Genomic DNA, 19,713 nt, shown 5'->3' with positions numbered 1-19,713 from the left:
CCAAATTATTTTTTGTTGAGAAAGCTACAGGATTATAACATGAAAAACTCGAAATGTGGCTGGTCAGTTTCTTGCGTTAAATGTTCACTATAGTGTACATCTAACATAAACAGCCAGGCAAGATGCTCACAGTAGATCAGTTTGAGCAGCAATACCTTTCGACTAAACATACTCTGTTCCAACCAGTCTCCTGCGAGCAAATAATGGAACAGAGCTGCATAATGAGATACTATCAATTTTGCGAATTTCACAAATGTAATTAGAATGTCTTGTAGGCCTAACTGCAGACAGCAATGTAGTATTCTAATGCATGCTGTGTGTTAGTTTGTACACTGGTGAGACTCCGTTCCTCTCGATAGCTACTCGAAATGACCTTCTAATGATCCAACCCCTGATAATGGACCATCAGGTCTTCCTTCAAATTGTTGTCATTCCAAAACATTTAATTTCGGCTTCCTTGACAATTCATTTTTAATCCACACACATCCACAAAAGTTAACTACGCTCAATGCATTTCCTACTTTTGCACTTCAGCGGAAGGACACTGTTATTTCTGAAAAGGGAAGAAAATCATTTGTGTACACAACATCCCCATCGAATTAGAGAGCCTTTTGCAGAAATAACTTAGTACATTCCTGACACAGGGCCTACACACAAAATTAATTTATCAAATTAAAATCTGATAGTGGATGGTTAAAAAAATATAAATGGATTTACGGAAACTGAAATTAGATATTTCGAGATAAAAATTAATTGAAAGAAGAGCTCGAGCTGCATTACGGATAGGGTGCACTGTCCTACTTTCCACAGTGGTGCATCCTTAACTGAATGTGCGGGAGCAGACTCCAACAGGGCAGTTTATCACAATGAATGCTTTCAGAGTGCACTTGCAACCTTGCACCTGCTCAGGGGATAGTGCATTAGTGAAAGGCAGATCAGCTGTGTCAAGCACCTGGTCTGCATTTCACCGGAGGCAGCATCTAGCAGGCATTTCAAAGGTGGCGGGGATCATCTCTCCTCCCCCTTTAATGTAGTTACAATTAGCGGCTGCATCATCCAGCAAGGAGGTGCCTTGGGAGGTCCCCGAGTCCATTATTTACACCTCTCGTGGTGCACTCTGATGGCTGTAGAGACTGTGCGTCATCTCAATGTGGCCCACTATCAGTGTGCTCCTCGAAGGCCTCTTTACTTTTGTATTAAGGTTTGTAGTAAGGTGCCAATGCAACGGCAAAGTATTGCCTAATTGCTTGGGACTACGCCACCTGCAAATGATTGCACGCAAATTTAGGATCACTACGTGGAAATATAGCGCTGGTGCGATCCTTTTACAGAAGGAGCCCCGCAAGCATTTGTGGCCCCTTCTACAATATCAAATGTCCTGGGTGCACACATCTGCTGCCCCCCTGAGGCACCTTGTATAGCTGTGCCCCTGAAGTCCAGTCTGCGATGGGGGGTCGTTAGCGGGTTGACATTGACAGCTGTCGCAGACATGAACGGGGACACGGGTCCCACACACAAGATAAAGCAACACTGTGAAGTGGGACTGGGTGGGCCACGAGATCCGCTTCCTCGGGTAAGACTCAGTCCTGGATATGTAGTCCCAACAGCTCAGACACAGGCTGGTTCCACTGTACCCCCGTCCAAGTCACGCGCATGCTCCACTATGTGAGCTGCACGTGGGGCACCGAGTGCGGGCCGCGATTTAATGAAAGTATTGGTGCACGGTGAAGAAATGCCACACGCAGTGCTGCTGGATTGCAATGCAACTGTGGAACCCGGGCCTGTTTCAGTCCTTGAGACGTGTGAGTTCAGTTGTTTTCTTTATGGGGCGCCCCCCCTCCCCCGTGCTGCACGTGGTGTGCTGTTCTGTTACTGCGGCCTCTGCCATCGATCTTCCCACTCTGTGCTGATCCCGTCCCCGCGCCCCTTGTCGTGGGCCTGCCGTACTGACGCCGTTACTTGTCCGAGGCTCTGCTGTCCTCCCCTTTTCTTCAGAACTAACCCATTCTGTTAAAACAAACCCTGTGGTCCCGCTCACTTCCTCTGCCAGAGCCGCTCCACGCCATTAGCTAACAGTGACATCTCCCTGTCCAAACAAAAATGCGTTATTCTCCGTTTTCACTTTCAGCATAACAACTGGGCAATTTCACAAGAGCTGGTGCAAAATGGGGCAGAGGCAGCACTAAAGCGGTCAGTATAAGGAGCTTCTAAAAGCGATATCCTACTCACTCGAAATGTGAGGTGTTGAAGCCCGCAAGTGCAAAGAAAACCGAGCTGAGCCATCAAAGCATTCGGCATGTAAATAATACAGTAAATACGATTTAAAAATAGGCGAGTCCGACTGGCATTCAAGTGCTTCTCATGTTTATTACTACTGGCTCGCCTGACCGGACTTCACATAAATGACAATTAAATAATTGACAAAAGAAAGAGGTCTTGGAGCCGGCGCAGACTGTTCTTCCAGTTAAAGTGAGAGGCGAGCACAGCGCAGATTGGCTTCAGACAGGCATCGTATCTCACTGGATGATCGTCAGTTTCTGGGACAATATTCAAAACAGGAAACGCGCAGGTGAATTTTACGACTACGCTTAGCTTGCGGAACTGCATCCGGGGGAGTGAGAGAGGCAGTGCCTAGGATTCTTGACTCAGCTCTTCTTCGGGCTCGCCAATCTCCATGGAGCAAGGGCAGAGCAAGACCTCTGGCTGAAGCCAGGCTCCGACTTTGCTGGACTCTCCCACCTCTATTCGAAATATTATACGAATATTATAGGAATAAGGAAGTACTAGAAGTATGCGATTCTGCTGCCAAGGCATTTTCCACGATTTTGTGGATTTGTCACACTAGCAACATAACCCATCATCCTCCACATAATTTTAAGTTTTAACAAAACAAATTGTTCCTAGCTCAAACGGATCAAAAGTTACAAAACATCTGCTACACACGTTGCCACACAGTATCAAACCCTTTGTCGTGCAGTGGCAGGTCACCTTTCTGTTGATGACTGCTATTTGTAAATGTTAAACTGATACTTCTGTTTTGACACATATTCCCATACAAGGTTACCATGAGTAAAACTGTCAAAATAGTTAAATAATACTGCCATATATTGTGCCGCATTACGCCACATAATTTGGCTTTTTTTTAGCACAATTTGGTCCTCCCCTGCCACATAATTCCAGTGGCTCAGGTTAAGGTGGGGTTTGCGCCACGATGCATAGGAGAGGTTTGCATGACAGCTTGCACATGGTGCGATCTTTTCCACCATCTCTGTCCAAGCTTACGGTGGGACACTGTAGTAGACTGGCAATCTTTTACTTCGCGATCTAACTCAAAGAAAGCTTCATAATGTTGCTTAAAATGGATGTTAACGAGACTCAGTCCTGCAATTTGCTTGTCACCCCCAGAAAATGGATAATTAATGGCAGGATATTAGTGCAAGTGAACTGATATCAATCATTTAGTATTTTGTTTGATAACAAAAGGACCTGGGCACCATTATTTGAAGCCAAAAACAGCCCTTTGGCTAGTTTAACTAAAGTCATACAATACTTCAATTACAGACTTACAGGATGCTCTATACAACCGCCGGTCAGCAATCATGAGAAGGCTTCGCTCATCCTCACATAAACTGTACAACCAAGAGAGCCGTCCAAAATCCCTCCAGGGCTTTAGGTACTGATGTATTTAACCAAAGGTGCTGCTAGAGGGGACTCACTTAATCATCTGTTAGGACTAGTACAATATTTAGACAGGCCCTTACGTGTCAAACTCAGGTAGTTGTGAGTAGGTATACAGTCAATGAAAAAGAAAGTCGGAATTGGTGGTAATATAATTAAATATGATATTGTTGGCGTTGGGCTGGAGATCGGCCTCCTGTCTAGCTCTAGAGCGCAAGCAAAACCCTGCCTAGAATCCATGATAACAAGCTCGTAGTTTGACCCCTGCCTCACACATACTGACGCATGTGCGTCAGAGGTAGTTTTTGTGACAGAGACTGAGACCACAACCCACTGGAGCTCCACTCCCCTCCACATCTAAGACTCTGCTCGTAGGACCAAGGACCGACGCACATTACTGCCAAGACCGTCCCACAGATTACTGTGGATACTGTTTCCCATTAGTACCCCTTATGAATGATCCTGAATGAGTATGTAGAGTGATTACTTTTGCGTTAGTGATAAAGTACTTTATTTTTTTTTATTAGCTAAAGTACTGGCTGGGGAGTGATTTATCACCTGCTGTTGGATATTCTATTAAGGTCGGAGCCTGCAACCACTAACCACCTCCCTAAGTAAAGCTTGGACGTACCGACTTCGCGGGACACTACTCTACCCCGATGCTCAAGTGCTAAAAGGGTATACTTTGTACTTCGTTTTGGGTCCAACGTAGAGGGTAAGCCCGAGGACACAAGTGCTAAACACCTCTGAATGATCCAATAAAACATCAGTGTCAAGTGCTCTGTGTAAATGAAAAGAGTCGATTAATGCATCACTATAAATACTAAGTAGGATAGAAATGTTTAACACGTACTGCGAAATATTGAGTATGACATTTCTGGTAGAAATATTCAGCTGCCCATGTAAACAATAAATACAAATAAACAATGCAAGTGTTTTGAGGTTCGCATCGATTTGTTGGTGCACGTGCTTCTTAAACTGTGGAGTCGTCAACTCTTTCCTTAAGTGATGGACGATAATGGCAGGGACGATAGTAATGGGTTGTTGTACAACAGCTTTGTGGTGATGCAATGGAACGTGCATTGTGCTCCGAGGAGTCGCGCTGCAGCGCAACTGGTCAGTACGATGAGGGATACTGAAGATGGGTGCTGCCATTATGCGGATTTGACAAGGTCAGGGCAGGATCAGTAGCTCAAATGTTCATGTCAGAGACGTGTGCACCTTGAAGGACAGTTGGCAATCAACATTTAAGAGGGAGCACTTGGCACAGTGTCAACTGTGGAGTGGAAGCTTAGAGGTCTATCGGTGAGAGACATGATCGCATGTATGAGGTGGAGGACGGACGGGGAATTATTAGAGAGGAACAACAATTGTTTCCACAAGTTTCAGGTAGGAGCTAGACATCCAGGAATGGACGAGAGTGACGCATCCATAGGAGGCAGTGGATGTTGTCGATCACCAGCATGCTTCTGAATATGGATTCTGTGTAAGCAAGAAGATCCCCCAAGAATTCCATGAACCCCAAGAACTCCATGGAAGACTACAACTCAGAATCATAGGTATCACCAAAAGGGATTGGCAGCAGTGGGGTCACAGAGAGATCTATTACTAAAAGGAGATATGGAGCAACACAACAAGGGATGCCTCGGGAATCACCTGTACTTATGAGTGACTGTCTCAGACAGGTATAAAGTCCGACTGGAAGAACTGAAGGACGTCTTGTTTGTCTTTATGAGCCAACAGAGCACGGTTACTGCCTTTGGGAGTCTTCCCAAGGACGGGGATGACATCTCATGAGGCTGTAATTTAGATACTGTTCAATGATGCAGGAAAAGAGGCGTTGCCAGAGGGTTATGGCTGCCTCTGTTCGACTCCTTTTCTTTTGTCAAGGGAGCTTTTGGTAAATCCCTATTTTTCGACATCTGGAGATTCTGCAGGTTTTGAAAAATCACAAACAGGAACACAAGCCAGGAGCAGAAAATTACTCCACCAAGGTGTGAGTTTAAACCATTTAACTCCGCGGCAACTAGAATGCCAAGAGGGGTATACTATCTTCATGGAAAATATGATTATCTGAAAACTCAAGGATTAACAGGTGACTAAGCCTACATACACTGGTGTTCTCTTAGTAGGCTTATTGACTATTTCTGCTACAGACTCCTTCTGCTGAGAAAATATTAGGTTCTAGTGCATGCTTTGTAGGACCATCCCCACTCACCTCTCAATGAGCATGGCCTGTCGGTATGGGGGGATCTGGTAGAGCAGCTGATTGATGAGCTTAGGGGGAGAGTGAAGGAGCCGCTCCAGCATCTGGAAGGTGCGGTAGTGATCCATGGTGTCGCTCTGCAGCACGTCCACCGTAGCCCCGGTCTGCTCCAGAATTCCACTCTTGGTCCTGATGGTGACAGCATCACTGACTGCAAAAAGGAAATGAAGGAGAAGACGATAAAGAAAATTGATTACACGATGAACTTCTTTGAAAATAACAAATTTCCAATAACTCCAAATCTAAATGTGTGCCAACTGTTTCCCAATGGTAACCTACTTAAAATGAATTCCCACTGAGGCCATTGAGAAGAAGCACACACATTCCTTAATGAGGGGGTTAAAGGGGCGGCAGTCCTCTCTTTGGAGACCTTGTAGACGTAACAGCACATAACTTTGTTGTATCTAAAATCTGTTTGTCAGAGTATTCCACAATACTTCAGATAAGAAAACAACTTCATCCTACCTTGAGAAGCGCAATACTTTGGGGAAAGAAATCATGGATTTTGGGAAGAGGAAAAGCAAAATGATAAGCAGATGGATATGATGCAATGGTAGCATGAGCCTTGGACCACATAAACAAACTGTTTCATTAGAAAAGCTAAATTACTTTTAAAAAGGGTGAACATGAAAGGACAATAATTGTCCTTATAAAGGAGAGAATGGCAGGCAGGCAGAGAGCTATGAATTAAACTGCCCTGCGATTTATCTTTGAAGGTGCACCAACGGGGTTTAACAACTTTCCAATCTTGGGGCAACTGCCCGCTAACATTTTTGCAACTGGCTGCCATCCTTCCAATTCTCAGTGCTCATGGATAAGGTGGATAAGGGATCTGACCACCCTAAAATATTTTCCAGATGGTTCCCACTGCTATAGACATGGAGAACCTATGTACCCTGCAGTTACAAAGGGAAACACAAGCTGTAGAATAGACATGTAGCAGTGTTGAAGGCTTCTTGAACATGAAATCGAGAACTGTAGGAAAATGAAATGTTGTTGCTGTTGCCCCACCTACTTTTTGCCCCCATTTAGAACTACTAGATGCTGGTTTTCGACTCTGACAGTGCAAGGAGGCTTGTTAATCAGAGCTCGGTGCGTGTGCTTTCCCCTAAAACAAGTAAAGTTTAATTGTATCCCAACTGGCATGGAATTTTGCACCCCTGTAAGTCCCTAGTAAATGGTACCTCTGCGACCTAGGGCATGGGTACTAAAAGAGGGTCCCTAAGGGCTGCAGCATATCCTCTGCAACCCTAGGGGGCCCCACACAAATTACGCACAGACTGCCATTGCAGGATGTGTGACATGGTGAAAACCATGTTTGAAAACGTGACATGGCACACTTCTGTGTGCCATGCCAAAGACACTGCATGAGCTATATGCAAGTCACCCCTACATCAGGTCTTGAAGCCCTAAGGCAGGGTGCACTGAAGCACATGTGAGGACATATCCGCATGAGGAGAAATGTTCCTGTAATGTCTAGCACCATTGCTAGCTATTACAAGTGAGCAGTTAAGTCATCTTAAGGTATGTACTGGGCACTAGTCAAAATGAGATACCTACGGACATAATGGCTTCACTGAAGCCTATGGTGTTTGGTATCAAACACCCCGTCTTAATAAATCCATACTAATGCCATTATTGGCTTTATTATGACATGCACCTAGGTGACACCTTAGAGGTGCTCGCTGAAACCTTACTAGTCCCTTGTGTGGTGGCTGGCTTGTTTCATCCAGCCTGCCACCACAGACACATTTCTGACCACCTTCAGGTGAAAGCCCACGCTTTCAGGAGCTGTGGTGCAACAAAACTTGAAGGGGGTGGGAGGCTGCACAGTACAGGGAGCCCACCATCTGGACTAATGCAGGAGCTCTCAGACAAGAGTACTGTGCTGAGGGGTCCCCTGGACCTTGGACCTTTGTTACGCCACTGCTCAGGAGGTTAGGAACAATGCCTACTCTAGCAGAAGGTGTTATCACCCCCTCCAGCAGGAAGGCTTGTAAATCAGCATATCAAGGCTAGGGAGTACAAAAAATGTGCTGCCTTTGGTATACAACCCCAGCTTCCCCAGACCTGGAGAAAGGCACCCTCTGCCCTGAGGCCCATCTGACACCAGCCAGGACAGGTGGAAAATTAGGTATGATGGGAAGTGTCCTGCAATACCAGCCCAGTCACACCCCTAAGGTGAGCTGTCTGATATGACCCACGAAAGAAGGATTTGATCATCTTGATTTTGGTGGAATTAGGAATTCTAGGACAGGTTTATGCCCACTCTTCAAATGAAGTGGTCATATAGGGGGTGTAGTGACCCCAAGGGTAAGTAGCCCACTGGCTACTACCCTTCACTTCCCACAACACCCCTAAATTTATTATCTAGGTGGTCCCCTGAAACCAGGAAAACAGACCAAGTCAAGACTTCAACGACTGGGAACCTAGGAAGTAAGAAGAAGGACCAAGAGAGCGAGAATGAAAATGTCACTTACCCAGTGTACATCTGTTCGTGGCATTAGTCGCTGCAGATTCACATGTTGTGCATAGCCCGCCATCTGGTGTTGGGTCGGAGTGTTACAAGTTGTTTTTCTTCGAAGAAGTCTTTCGAGTCACGAGACCGAGGGACTCCTCCTCCTTTGCTTCCATTGCGCATGGGCGTCGACTCCATCTTCGATTGTTTTCCCCGCAGAGGGTGAGGTAGGAGTTGTGTGTGTTAGTAATAGTGCCCATGCAATGGAGTGAATAAGTATGTACCAGTTAAGGTTTAAGTAATATATTTACAAAATGTACAAAGTTGAAGATAACTTCCAAACGGCTACAGGCTCCCGGGGAGGCGGGTGGGCACATGTGAATCTGCAGCGACTAATGCCACAAACAGATGTACACTGGGTAAGTGACATTTTCAGTTCGATGGCATGTGTAGCTGCAGATACACATGTTGTGCATAGACTAGTAAGCAGTTATCTCCCCAAAAGCGGTGGCTCAGCCTGTAGGAGTGGAAGTAGTCTGAAATAGAGTTCTTAGTACGGCTTGACCTACTGTGGCTTGTTGTGCAGATAGCACGTCTACACAGTAGTGCTTAGTAAATGTGTGAGGCGTAGACCATGTGGCTGCCTTACATATCTCGTGCATTGGAATATTCCCTAGGAAGGCCATGCTAGCGCCTTTCTTTCGGGTTGAGTGTGCCCTTGGTGTAATGGGCAGCTCCCTTTTGGCTTTAAGGTAGCAGATTTGGATGCATTTAACTATCCATCTGGCTATACCCTGTTTTGATATTGGGTTCCCTGTATGAGGTTTTTGGAATGCAATAAACAGTTGTTTTGTTTTTCTGATTTGTTTTGTTCTGTCAATGTAGTACATTAGTGCTCTTCTGATGTCTAATGTATGTAGTGCCCTTTCAGCTACCGAGTCTGGCTGTGGGAAGAACACTGGTAGTTCTACCGTTTGATTTAAGTGGAACAGTGAAATAACCTTTGGTAGAAATTTTGGATTGGTTCTTAGGACTACCTTATTTTTGTGTATTTGGATATAAGGTTCTTGTATTGTAAACACCTGAATTTCACTTACTCTTCTTAGAGATGTGATGGCGATGAGAAATGCAACTTTCCAGGTTAGGAATTGTATTTCGCAAGAATGCATGGGTTCAAAAGGTGGACCCATGAGTCTCGTTAAGACGATGTTGAGGTTCCATGAAGGAACGGGTGGTGTCCTTGGTGGTATAATTCTTTTGAGGCCTTCCATAAACGCTTTAATGACAGGTATCCTAAATAGTGAAGTTGAATGGGTAATCTGCAGGTATGCAGATATTGCTGCGAGGTGTATTTTAATGGACGAGAAGGCCAGGTTTGATTTTTGTAAGTGTAGTAAGTAACCCACTACATCCTTTGGAGATGCGTGTAATGGTTGAATTTGATTATTATGGCAGTAGCAAACAAACCTTTTCCATTTGCTTGCATAGCAGTGTCTAGTGGATGGTCTTCTAGCTTGCTTTATGACTTCCATACATTCTTGGGTGAGGTTTAAGTGTCCGAATTCTAGGATTTCAGGAGCCAGATTGCTAGATTCAGCGATGCTGGGTTTGGATGCCTGATCTGTTGTTTGTGTTGTGTTAGCAGATCTGGCCTGTTGGGTAACTTGACGTGGGGTACTACTGATAGGTCTAGCAGTGTTGTGTACCATGGTTGCCTCGCCCATGTTGGTGCTATCAGTATGAGTTTGAGTTTGTTTTGACTCAATTTGTTTACTAGATATGGAAGGAGAGGGAGAGGGGGAAAAGCGTACGCAAATATCCCTGACCAGTTCATCCATAGGGCATTGCCTTGGGACTGCCTGTGTGGGTATCTGGATGCAAAGTTTTGGCATTTTGCGTTCTCCTTTGTTGCAAATAAGTCTATTTGAGGTGTTCCCCAAATTTTGAAGTAAGTGTTTAGAATTTGGGGGTGAATTTCCCATTCGTGGACCTGTTGGTGATCTCGAGAGAGATTGTCTGCAAGTTGATTCTGGATCCCTGGAATAAACTGTGCTATTAGGCGAATGTGGTTGTGAATTGCCCATTGCCATATTTTTTGTGCCAGGAGGCACAGCTGTGTCGAGTGTGTCCCCCCCTGTTTGTTTAGATAATACATTGTTGTCATGTTGTCTGTTTTGACAAGAATGTACTTGTGGGTTATGATGGGTTGGAATGCTTTTAACGCTAGGAAAACTGCTAGCAGTTCGAGGTGATTTATATGCAGCTTTGTTTGATGTACGTCCCATTGTCCTTGGATGCTGTGTTGATTGAGGTGTGCTCCCCACCCTGTCATGGAAGCATCTGTTGTTATCACGTATTGTGGCACTGGGTCTTGGAAAGGCCGCCCTTTGTTTAAATTTATACTGTTCCACCATAGAAGCAAGATGTATGTTTGGCGGTCTATCAACACCAGATCTAGAAGGTGACCCTGTGCTTGTGACCATTGTGATGCTAGGCACTGTTGTAAGGGCCTCATGTGCAGTCTTGCATTCGGGACAATGGCTATGCATGAGGACATCATGCCTAGGAGTTGTAATACCGTCTTTGCCTGTATTTTTTGTGTTGGATACATGGTTTGTATAACTTTTTGGAAATTTTGAACCCTTTGTGGACTTGGAGTGGCTATTCCCCTTGTTGTGTCTATTGTTGCTCCTAGGTATTGCTGTACTTTGCACGGCAGAATGCGTGATTTCGCATAGTTGACGTAGAAACCGAGTTTGTAGAGGGTTTGTATGACCTGATCTGTGTGGTGTGAACACTTTGTCAGTGAGTTGGTCTTGATTAGCCAATCGTCTAGATACGGGAATACGTGTATTTGCTGCCTTCTGATGTGTGCAGCTACTACTGCTAGGCATTTTGTAAAGACTCTTGGTGCGGTTGTTATACCGAACGGCAATACTTTGAATTGGTAATGTATTCCTTTGAATACGAACCTTAGGTATTTCCTGTGCGAGGGATGTACCGGTATGTGGAAATATGCGTCTTTGAGATCTAAGGTTGTCATGTAGTCTTGTTGCTTTAGCAATGGTAACACTTCTTGTAGCGTGACCATGTGAAAGTGTTCTGATTTGATGTAGGTGTTTAGTGTTCTGAGATCTAGGATTGGTCTCAGTGTTTTGTCCTTTTTTGGTATTAGAAAGTACAGTGAGTAAACTCCTGTGTTTATTTGTGTACCTGGTACCAGTTCTATTGCGTTCTTTTGCAGTAATGCTTGAACTTCTATTTCCAGAAGGTCTGAATGCTGTTTTGATATATTCTGTGTTTTTGGTGGTATATTTGGAGGGATTTGGAGAAATTCTATGCAATAACCATGTTGGATAATTGCTAAGACCCAAGTGTCTATTGTTATTTCCTCCCAAGATTGGTAATACTGACTTATTCTTCCCCCCACTGGTGTTGTGTGGAGGGGATGAGTGACCTGTGAGTCACTGTTTGGTTGCAGGTGTTTTTGGGCTTTGAAATTTTCCCCTGTTTCTAGGGAATTGTCCTCCTCTGTACTGGCCCCGAAAGCCTCCCCTTTGGTACTGTCCCTGGTAGGTAGACGGTGTTGAATGTGAGGTACTGGCTTGTGTGGCCTGACCCCGAAACCCCCCTCTGAAGGTTGTTTTGCGGAAGGTGCCGAAAGTGCCTCTGCCCTGCGGGGAATAGAGTGCGCCCATGGCCTTGGCAGTGTCAGGGTCCTTTTTTAGCTTCTCAATTGCCGTGTCCACTTCAGGTCCGAACAATTGTTGCTCATTGAATGGCATATTGAGCACCGCTTGCTGTATCTCCGGTTTAAAGCCAGATGTTTGTAACCACGCGTGCCTTCTTATGGTTACTGCTGTGTTAATTGTTCTTGCAGCTGTGTCAGCTGCATCCATAGAGGAGCGTATTTGGTTATTGGAGAGGTTTTGTCCCTCCTCAACCACCTGTTTCGCCCTTTTTTGTAAATCCTTGGGTAGATGCTCGATGAGGTCCTGCATCTCGTCCCAATGGGCTCTATCATATCGCGCTAGGAGCGCTTGAGAGTTAGCGATGCGCCACTGGTTTGCAGCTTGTACTGCGACCCTTTTTCCGGCTGCGTCGAACTTGCGGCTTTCTTTATCCGGAGGTGGTGCATCGTCTGACGTGTGAGAGTTGGCTCTCTTGCGAGCTGCCCCTACTACAACCGAATCTGGTGGGAGTTGTGAGGTGATGAAAGCAGGGTCTGTGGGCGGTGCTTTGTATTTCTTTTCCACCCTTGGTGTTATTGCTCTACTCTTGACAGGCTCTTTGAAGATTTGCTTTGCGTGCCTTAGCATTCCTGGGAGCATAGGCAGGCTCTGGTAGGTGCTATGGGTGGAGGAGAGTGTGTTGAAAAGGAAGTCATCCTCGACAGGTTCCGAGTGTAGCGACACGTTATGGAACTCTGCTGCCCTAGCTACCACCTGTGAATATGCTGTGCTGTCCTCTGGTGGTGAGGGCTTGGTAGGATACGCCTCCGGACTGTTGTCTGACACTGGGGCGTCGTATAGGTCCCAAGCGTCCTGGTCATCTTGGCTCTTGGTGGTGTGAGCCGGTGAGTGTGACGGAGTCTGTGCCGGTGATATGTAAGTTACAGGTGGAGGAGAGGGTGGCGGAGTTACCTTCTTCACCACTTTTGTTTGTGGTGCTTGTTCCTGTATTTGGAACTCAAGTCTCCTTTTTCTCCTAATAGGGGGAAGGGTGCTGATCTTCCCTGTTCCACTCTGTATAAAGATCCGCTTTTGAGTGTGGTCTACTTCAGTGGACTGTAACTCTTCCTCGAATCTATGTTTGCGCAATTGAGAGGACAGTGATTGCTCCTCTGAATATGAGCTGGTTGTTGGCTCGGTTGCCGGTCGTTTCGGCACCGAAACCATGTCCTTACACGTTTTCGGCTCCGAGGCGACTTTTCTCTTTTTTGGAGTCGAAACTTCTCGGCGTCGATCCTCCTCGGTGCCGCTGTCTCTGCGTCGAGCAGCTTCGGCTCCGATGTCTCGGCATCGATCTTTGTCGGCAGCACTTTCTCGGTCCCGAGATTGCTGCGTGCCTGTGTCTCGACCCGAGTCGGACGATCTCTGCACTAGTTCGGCCTTTTTCGGTGCCGATGGGCGGTCACCGACTTTATGGGTTGAGCCATGGCCTGTTGGCAGTGGCGTCCCCTGGGCCTTGTCTGTTTTCTTGTGTGCTGGCTTCGACGTCTTACTCACTGTTTCGTGGACGTCGAATTCCTCCGAGTCCGATTCATGGATAGAGAAGGCTTCCTCTTCTTCTCCTTGTTCCTCGAACTCTCGGTGTCCTGTCGGCGTGGACGCCATCTGTAATCTTCTGGCTCGCCGGTCACGGAGCGTTTTTCGGGATCGAAACGCACGACAGGCCTCACAAGTTTCTTCCTTGTGCTCGGGCGGCAGGCACAGGTTACAGACCAAATGTTGGTCTGTATATGGGTATTTGTTGTGTCATTTAGGGCAGAATCGGAACGGGGTCCGTTCCATCAGCCTCGATTTTACACGCGGTCGGGCCGACCAGGCCCCGACGGGGGATCGAAATTACCCCGAAGGGCTACCGGAGCTCTTCACGATTCGATTCGGTGTCGATCCTATCTAATCCGATCCCGAACGCAACAATACCGACGTAATTTTCCGAATTTCTAACTATCTTTCCGTTCCGAACCCGGACCGAAAAGGAACACGTCCGAACCCGATGGCGGAAAGAAAACAATCGAAGATGGAGTCGACGCCCATGCGCAATGGAAGCAAAGGAGGAGGAGTCCCTCGGTCTCGTGACTCGAAAGACTTCTTCGAAGAAAAACAACTTGTAACACTCCGACCCAACACCAGATGGCGGGCTATGCACAACATGTGTATCTGCAGCTACACATGCCATCGAACCTAAAGATATGCACTAAAGATTGACGCTAAACCCTGCCGGGCTGCTTGCACTTCGACAATCGCTGGGACCAACTTCACAAAGAGCTGGACAACCTCCCCAGACCCTTGGAGGGCAGCCCAGCACCTCAACAACCGGGAAAGGTCTCCCTTGGTGCAGAGGGTCTGCTTTCCTAAATCTGCAGGCATTGCTCACAAAGTCTGGTACTCTGTCCTGTTGGCCATCAGGCCCACCAAGGGAACAACGAGTCAAGAGAAGATTGCTTGATGTTCAGGAGGACATCCCCGCCACTTCACCAAAGTCCTGAGACACTGACCCTTCCTGCAGCCTCTTTGCACCTATACCCAGGGTATCGGACCCCTTGCAGCAACCAAGGCTTGCTGGCAGTCAAATCGGGACTCCAATAGCACTAAGACAGATCTACTGATCAGGGACGTCAGGATCCAGAAGACCAGCATCAAGAATGGACTACCAAGACATCGTTGATGGAGTTGTTGCAAACAGTCTGACGCCACTTGCAAGGGAGTTTGGCGCCGGTCACGGAGTAACACGGACCCCAGGTACAGTACCTTGGAAAATGAAAACAAAAATGTGGCACGAAGTAGGGGAGGCGAGACGTCGCTGGAGCCGGTGCAGCGTCAGTTCCTTCCTGCTACTGGGAAGGTGAGACGTGTGTTCCTTATTGCGAGGCGTCAGTTCCTCACGGTTGCACGGGAGGTGATGTGGCATCATGGCGAGGTGTTAGTTCCTTATGACCCGGCTGTGTCGATGAATCTGGCGGGTCAATACACAATGGTTTGACCACTTGGGGTCGGGTTATACCACGGTGCCACAGGCGCCACGGCAGAGTCAAGTGTCACGGATGTCACTGGCACGGCAATCAGAACTCACGATGTCACAGGTCTTCAGATGCAGGTAGCGATGCGGAGTCGAGCAGAAGTGCCAGTTCTGGAGTCGTCTGTACCTGGTTCTTCTTGTTTTTCCCCAGAACTCACTTCCAAGTGCCCAGGAACTGGGTTTGGCACCACTTGGAAAATCAGGACTCTCTGCAAGAAAACCCAGGTGTTGGCAGAAGTCCCTGAGACTTTTAACAGGAGGCACGCTCAGTTCAAGCCATTGGAGAGCCATGGAAGGCAGGATGTAGAAAGCAAAGTCCAGTCCTTTCACTCCTAGGGCAGAAGTAGGAGCAGCAGGCCAGCACAGCAAAGCAACAGGCAGAGTGTCAGGTCCTCCTCAAGCATCCAGCTCATCTGCCTGGCAGAATGTAATCAGTCCAGAAGTGTTCTAAAGTTGTGGGGTTAACACTCTAATACTTATACTCATTTCTGCCTTTGAAGTAGGCAAACGTCAATGGAAAGTCTTTGTAGTGCACAAGGCCGTCTTTCCCTGTCCTGGCCCCAGACACACTCTATGGGGTTGGAGACTGTAGTGTGTGAGGACAAGCACAGCCCTATTCAGGTGCAGGTGTCAGCTCCTCCCACCACTCTAGCCCAGGAAGACCCATCAGGATATGCAGACCACACCTCAGTTCCCTTTGTGTGACTGTCTAGAGTGAATTCACAAACAGACTAACTGTCAGTCTGACCCAGACGTGTATTACAAGCACAGAATGGTTAAGCAAGTAAATGCCCACTTTATAAATGTGGCATTTTCAAACTTACAATTAAAAAACACAACTTCACCAAAAGATGTACTTTTAAATTGTGAGTTCAGAGACCCCAGACTTCAAATCTCTATCTGCTCCCAATGGCAAATTACACGTAAAGGAAATTTTTAGGCACGCCCCATGTTATCCTATAGGAGAGGTAGGCCTTGCAATAGTGCAAAATGAATTTAGCAGTATTTCACTATCAGGATATGTAAAACACACTAGAACATTTCCTACCTTTCAGTGGCAGGTCTGAGACGCGTTTACAGGGCTACTTATGTGGGTGGCACAATTAGTGCTGCAGGCCCTCTAGTAACATTTGATTTACAGGCCCTAGGCACCACTAGTGCACCTTACTAGCAGTGTGGACTTCTCCGCTGTGGGGGAGGAGCGTCGCCCCGTCAGCAGCAACTGCAAACCTTTAAAAATAAAACAATAATAAAAAATAATTGTTTCATTTTTAATGGTGCGGGCCATGGCGGTATGACAGCCATGGAGTGTACTTGTATGTTTGGCCGGCCAAACACACATGCGCACAGGGCTCTCTCCAACCTGACATTGTGTTGTCAGGTGGAGAGAGCAGGCAGAGCCTCCCAGTCTACCTTGGAGCTCCCAACCAGGGTTCTGCAGCCAATCGTAACGCTGCTCTAGGCAGTGTAAGGATTGGCAGCAGGGCAGGCTGGGAGCCTGTGCTTGCAGTGCAGTGGCGGTCACGGTAAGTATTTTTTTAAACAGATTTTTTTTACTTTTGTTTTGTTCCCCCCACCCCACTACTGCGCCCCGTTGCTAGCCGCAACTGCTTACTTGGGATATTCTAGCAAATCAAATATGCCAATCATGAAGAAATCAACCACCATTACAATTTAGACAGAGCACTTGCACTTGAGCCCTAGTAAGCAGTGGTTAAAGTGCCCAGAGTCCTAAGACCAACAGAAACAGGTCCGAAAAATTAGGAGGAAGGAGGCACAAAGTTTGGGAGTGGCCCTACAAAAAGCTCCAGGTCCAACAATTGTTGAAAAAGGAGTTAAAAAGCGCAACTGGTCAGTAGGAGTAATAGGGAAAAATGAGAAGAGTGAATGCAGAGATGGGGACAACAAAGGAAACAAGTTGTTCTGGCAAAGTGGTAACACCAAAGTTGGACTAAAAGGGGTGTATTTTAGATGTGGCAATTATAGACACATGACAAATTACAAAGAATTTCCAGTGTGTACGTAAGTGACACTTAGCTAAGTGGCACATGAATTTGATAAAGTGTGTGATGGCTTAGGAAGGGAATAAAGAGAAGATTGTGAATGTAATTGTAATAGTATTTATATAGCGCTTACTACCCCTGATGAGGCGTCGAAACGCTTTTTGGCGAGTAGCACGCTACTCCGGAACCCAACAAGAATTAGTGATGGATTAGTATCGGAAAATATGAGTACAGTTTTAGTATTATTATGAGCTAATCTGAGCCGTGGATATGGGAGTTTGTTAGTTAGACTGACAGGAGTAATGAAGGGGTGTAGGAGGAAAGAAATCCAGAAGTGTTAATTGGGAGTATATCCTTGATTTACTCATCCCAGGGGCTTGGGATGAGTAAAGGGGGGTGGAGGAGGGAAGAGTCTGTGGAAGGGTTAGGGAGATCATGGTAGCAGGGTGAGATAAATGAGGGCGAATTTAGTAGGGTTCTTTCACTGTATCGTTAGAAGGAGATTACAATGGGATGAGTATCAAAGACATGGCTGATTCTAGTTCTCCTTATACTATTTTGGATCTGAAAGTATATACTAACATAGAGAACTGAAATTCGTCAGAGTTGAAACCTTCTGAAATACACACTGAGGGATGCAGATTTGTACTCATTCACATTTGGGGAATATAAAGAAGGAAGGGTCAAATTAAAATACTGTGAGATAACTGGAAACATTAGGTTGGGAATAAAGGGAGTACACTGTTAGAGTAGAGCCACCAAGCAAAATTAGTAATAGTTTTAAAACCAGGTGGTGTGGAGCCAGTGATTTTAGAGGATATATCAGCAAAATTAATGGTTGAATTGTATGCTGTGGTTGCAATGAGAACTAGGGGAAATTATGGCAAAATCCTTTGATAACTATGGAACAGTAATAAAGAAAAAGGAGAAAACAAATGTGATCGATTGTTGGATGGGGTGTAACAGAGTGGTTACATAGTATTGTCACTGCACATATCGTGGAAAAGTCTGAAAAAGTGTGAAGCTTAAGGGATGTAAACCCCACCACATGGGTAAACACGACATCCAGGCGTCGATACAGGAGAGAAGTTGAGGCTTTGGGAGAAGTTACACTGGTTTAGCTCCACTTGAGTGGTCATCAGCATATCACCAGATTGAGTAAGAAGATTCTGACATCCTGGTCTCTCAATGCATCTGTCGGTAGGTGGAATCTTAGGTATATAAGTTTAAAATGCGTTCAATGTTCAACTTCTGAGCAGTTGCTAAAGAGGCTGCTTGAAGTCCAATGTATGGTGCTTGCCTCAGCAAATATTCAGGCATTCCAATCTTGTTTACACATGGCGACTGTGTGGTCAGGAGACTGGGGTCCAAAAATAAAAGCTTTCATGTGTACTTCACTCACTCAAACTGAACTTCAGAAAGCTCTTTCTAAACTGTGCAGTAAGGCACAGGATGTGAGCCAAAAGAACACCCTCCTAAAGGCTTGCACTCAAAAGCTGAGCAGAACTCATCACGCATATGCAACTTTTCTGGCATCTGCTTACAACAAGGACTTGACCCGACCATCAAGCGCTTCAAAGCGCAGAATGAATCTTTACATCAAAAAACAACAAGGAGTGAAGACGTGGCAGTTACTTCACAATTAGGCATTCCAGTGGTTTCCCAAATTCTGAAAATCAGTACCTGTTAGTGTTTTCACATTTTCATGCCTCAAAAATGTCCCTGAGACTGTTTTTCCAGTTTTTACAAAATACATCTACAGTTCACATTTGTATTGCTGCAAGACCATTTATGACGTGTGGTGTTGTAGTTTTCAAATGCCTATTTGTCTGATAAGTAAAATCTCTGCAGTTGTATTTTGTGTAGAATAACTTAGTCGGCCAATGCTTTCTTCTGCTGCCTCTGCTGTGTGTCACACGCAGCTCAGACAGAAACTGGGTGAGCTCCATTCCCGTCACAGGAAAAAGACAACAAATGTGAACAAGTTCAGGGCTGCTTGACTGAAGGTGTTCATGTTCCTCCTTGGTGTCGTTCTAGCATTTGTAATTGCACAAGTGTGTGCAGAGCTTCATTTAGAAGCACATTATTTGTCTTAGCGAGGAAAGAACGGCACGCCCCTCACTAAAATGGGCATCATCCAATCTTTCAACTTCCTATGTCATATTCCTGTTCTTGGGATTTACAAACGTCGGCGTGCATGCAAACAGTGTATTTAAATTCATCAAGGCAACGGAGTAATGGAGAGATGAGGCTGCTTTTCAATATCCCACGAGTTAACAGAGCGCCATTCCCAGCTAGCCGGCGCGTGAAGTCACGCACGCATTCAAACCGGTGACGATTGCACGTCCCTACTTGGTAACTTCCCCCTCTTCTCTGGGCATGGCGTGAAGACCCCGATGTGCCGCCCTACTCTCCCACCTCCCAAAGGACTGCCATTTAATACTGTTTACCTGAACTACCTGAGCTGACACGGCAAACGTTTCAAGAATTCTAGGGGAATGCTGTCATGTAACAGGGAAATTGCGAATAAGATACGGTTGTGAATATAATAAGATATAACAATT

The 19,713-nt window shown here is 46.0% G+C and overlaps 1 protein-coding gene across 5 annotated transcripts in view; it reads right to left on the bottom strand.

Moving 5' to 3' along the window:
* Positions 1–19,713, bottom strand: part of FIBP (FGF1 intracellular binding protein) — a 156,821-nt gene that overhangs the window by 115,955 nt on the left and 21,153 nt on the right. For all 5 annotated transcript variants that reach the window (XM_069208022.1, XM_069208025.1, XM_069208023.1 and 2 more), the window contains one exon: positions 5,897–6,095. In XM_069208022.1, the coding sequence (XP_069064123.1) occupies positions 5,897–6,095 (199 nt within the window). The remainder of the gene's footprint in view (positions 1–5,896; positions 6,096–19,713) is intronic.

The sequence above is a fragment of the Pleurodeles waltl genome, chromosome 9 (genome assembly GCF_031143425.1).
Source record: "Pleurodeles waltl isolate 20211129_DDA chromosome 9, aPleWal1.hap1.20221129, whole genome shotgun sequence".
Lineage (NCBI taxonomy): Eukaryota > Metazoa > Chordata > Amphibia > Caudata > Salamandridae > Pleurodeles > Pleurodeles waltl.
This window is presented reverse-complemented; position numbering and strand designations above follow the sequence as displayed.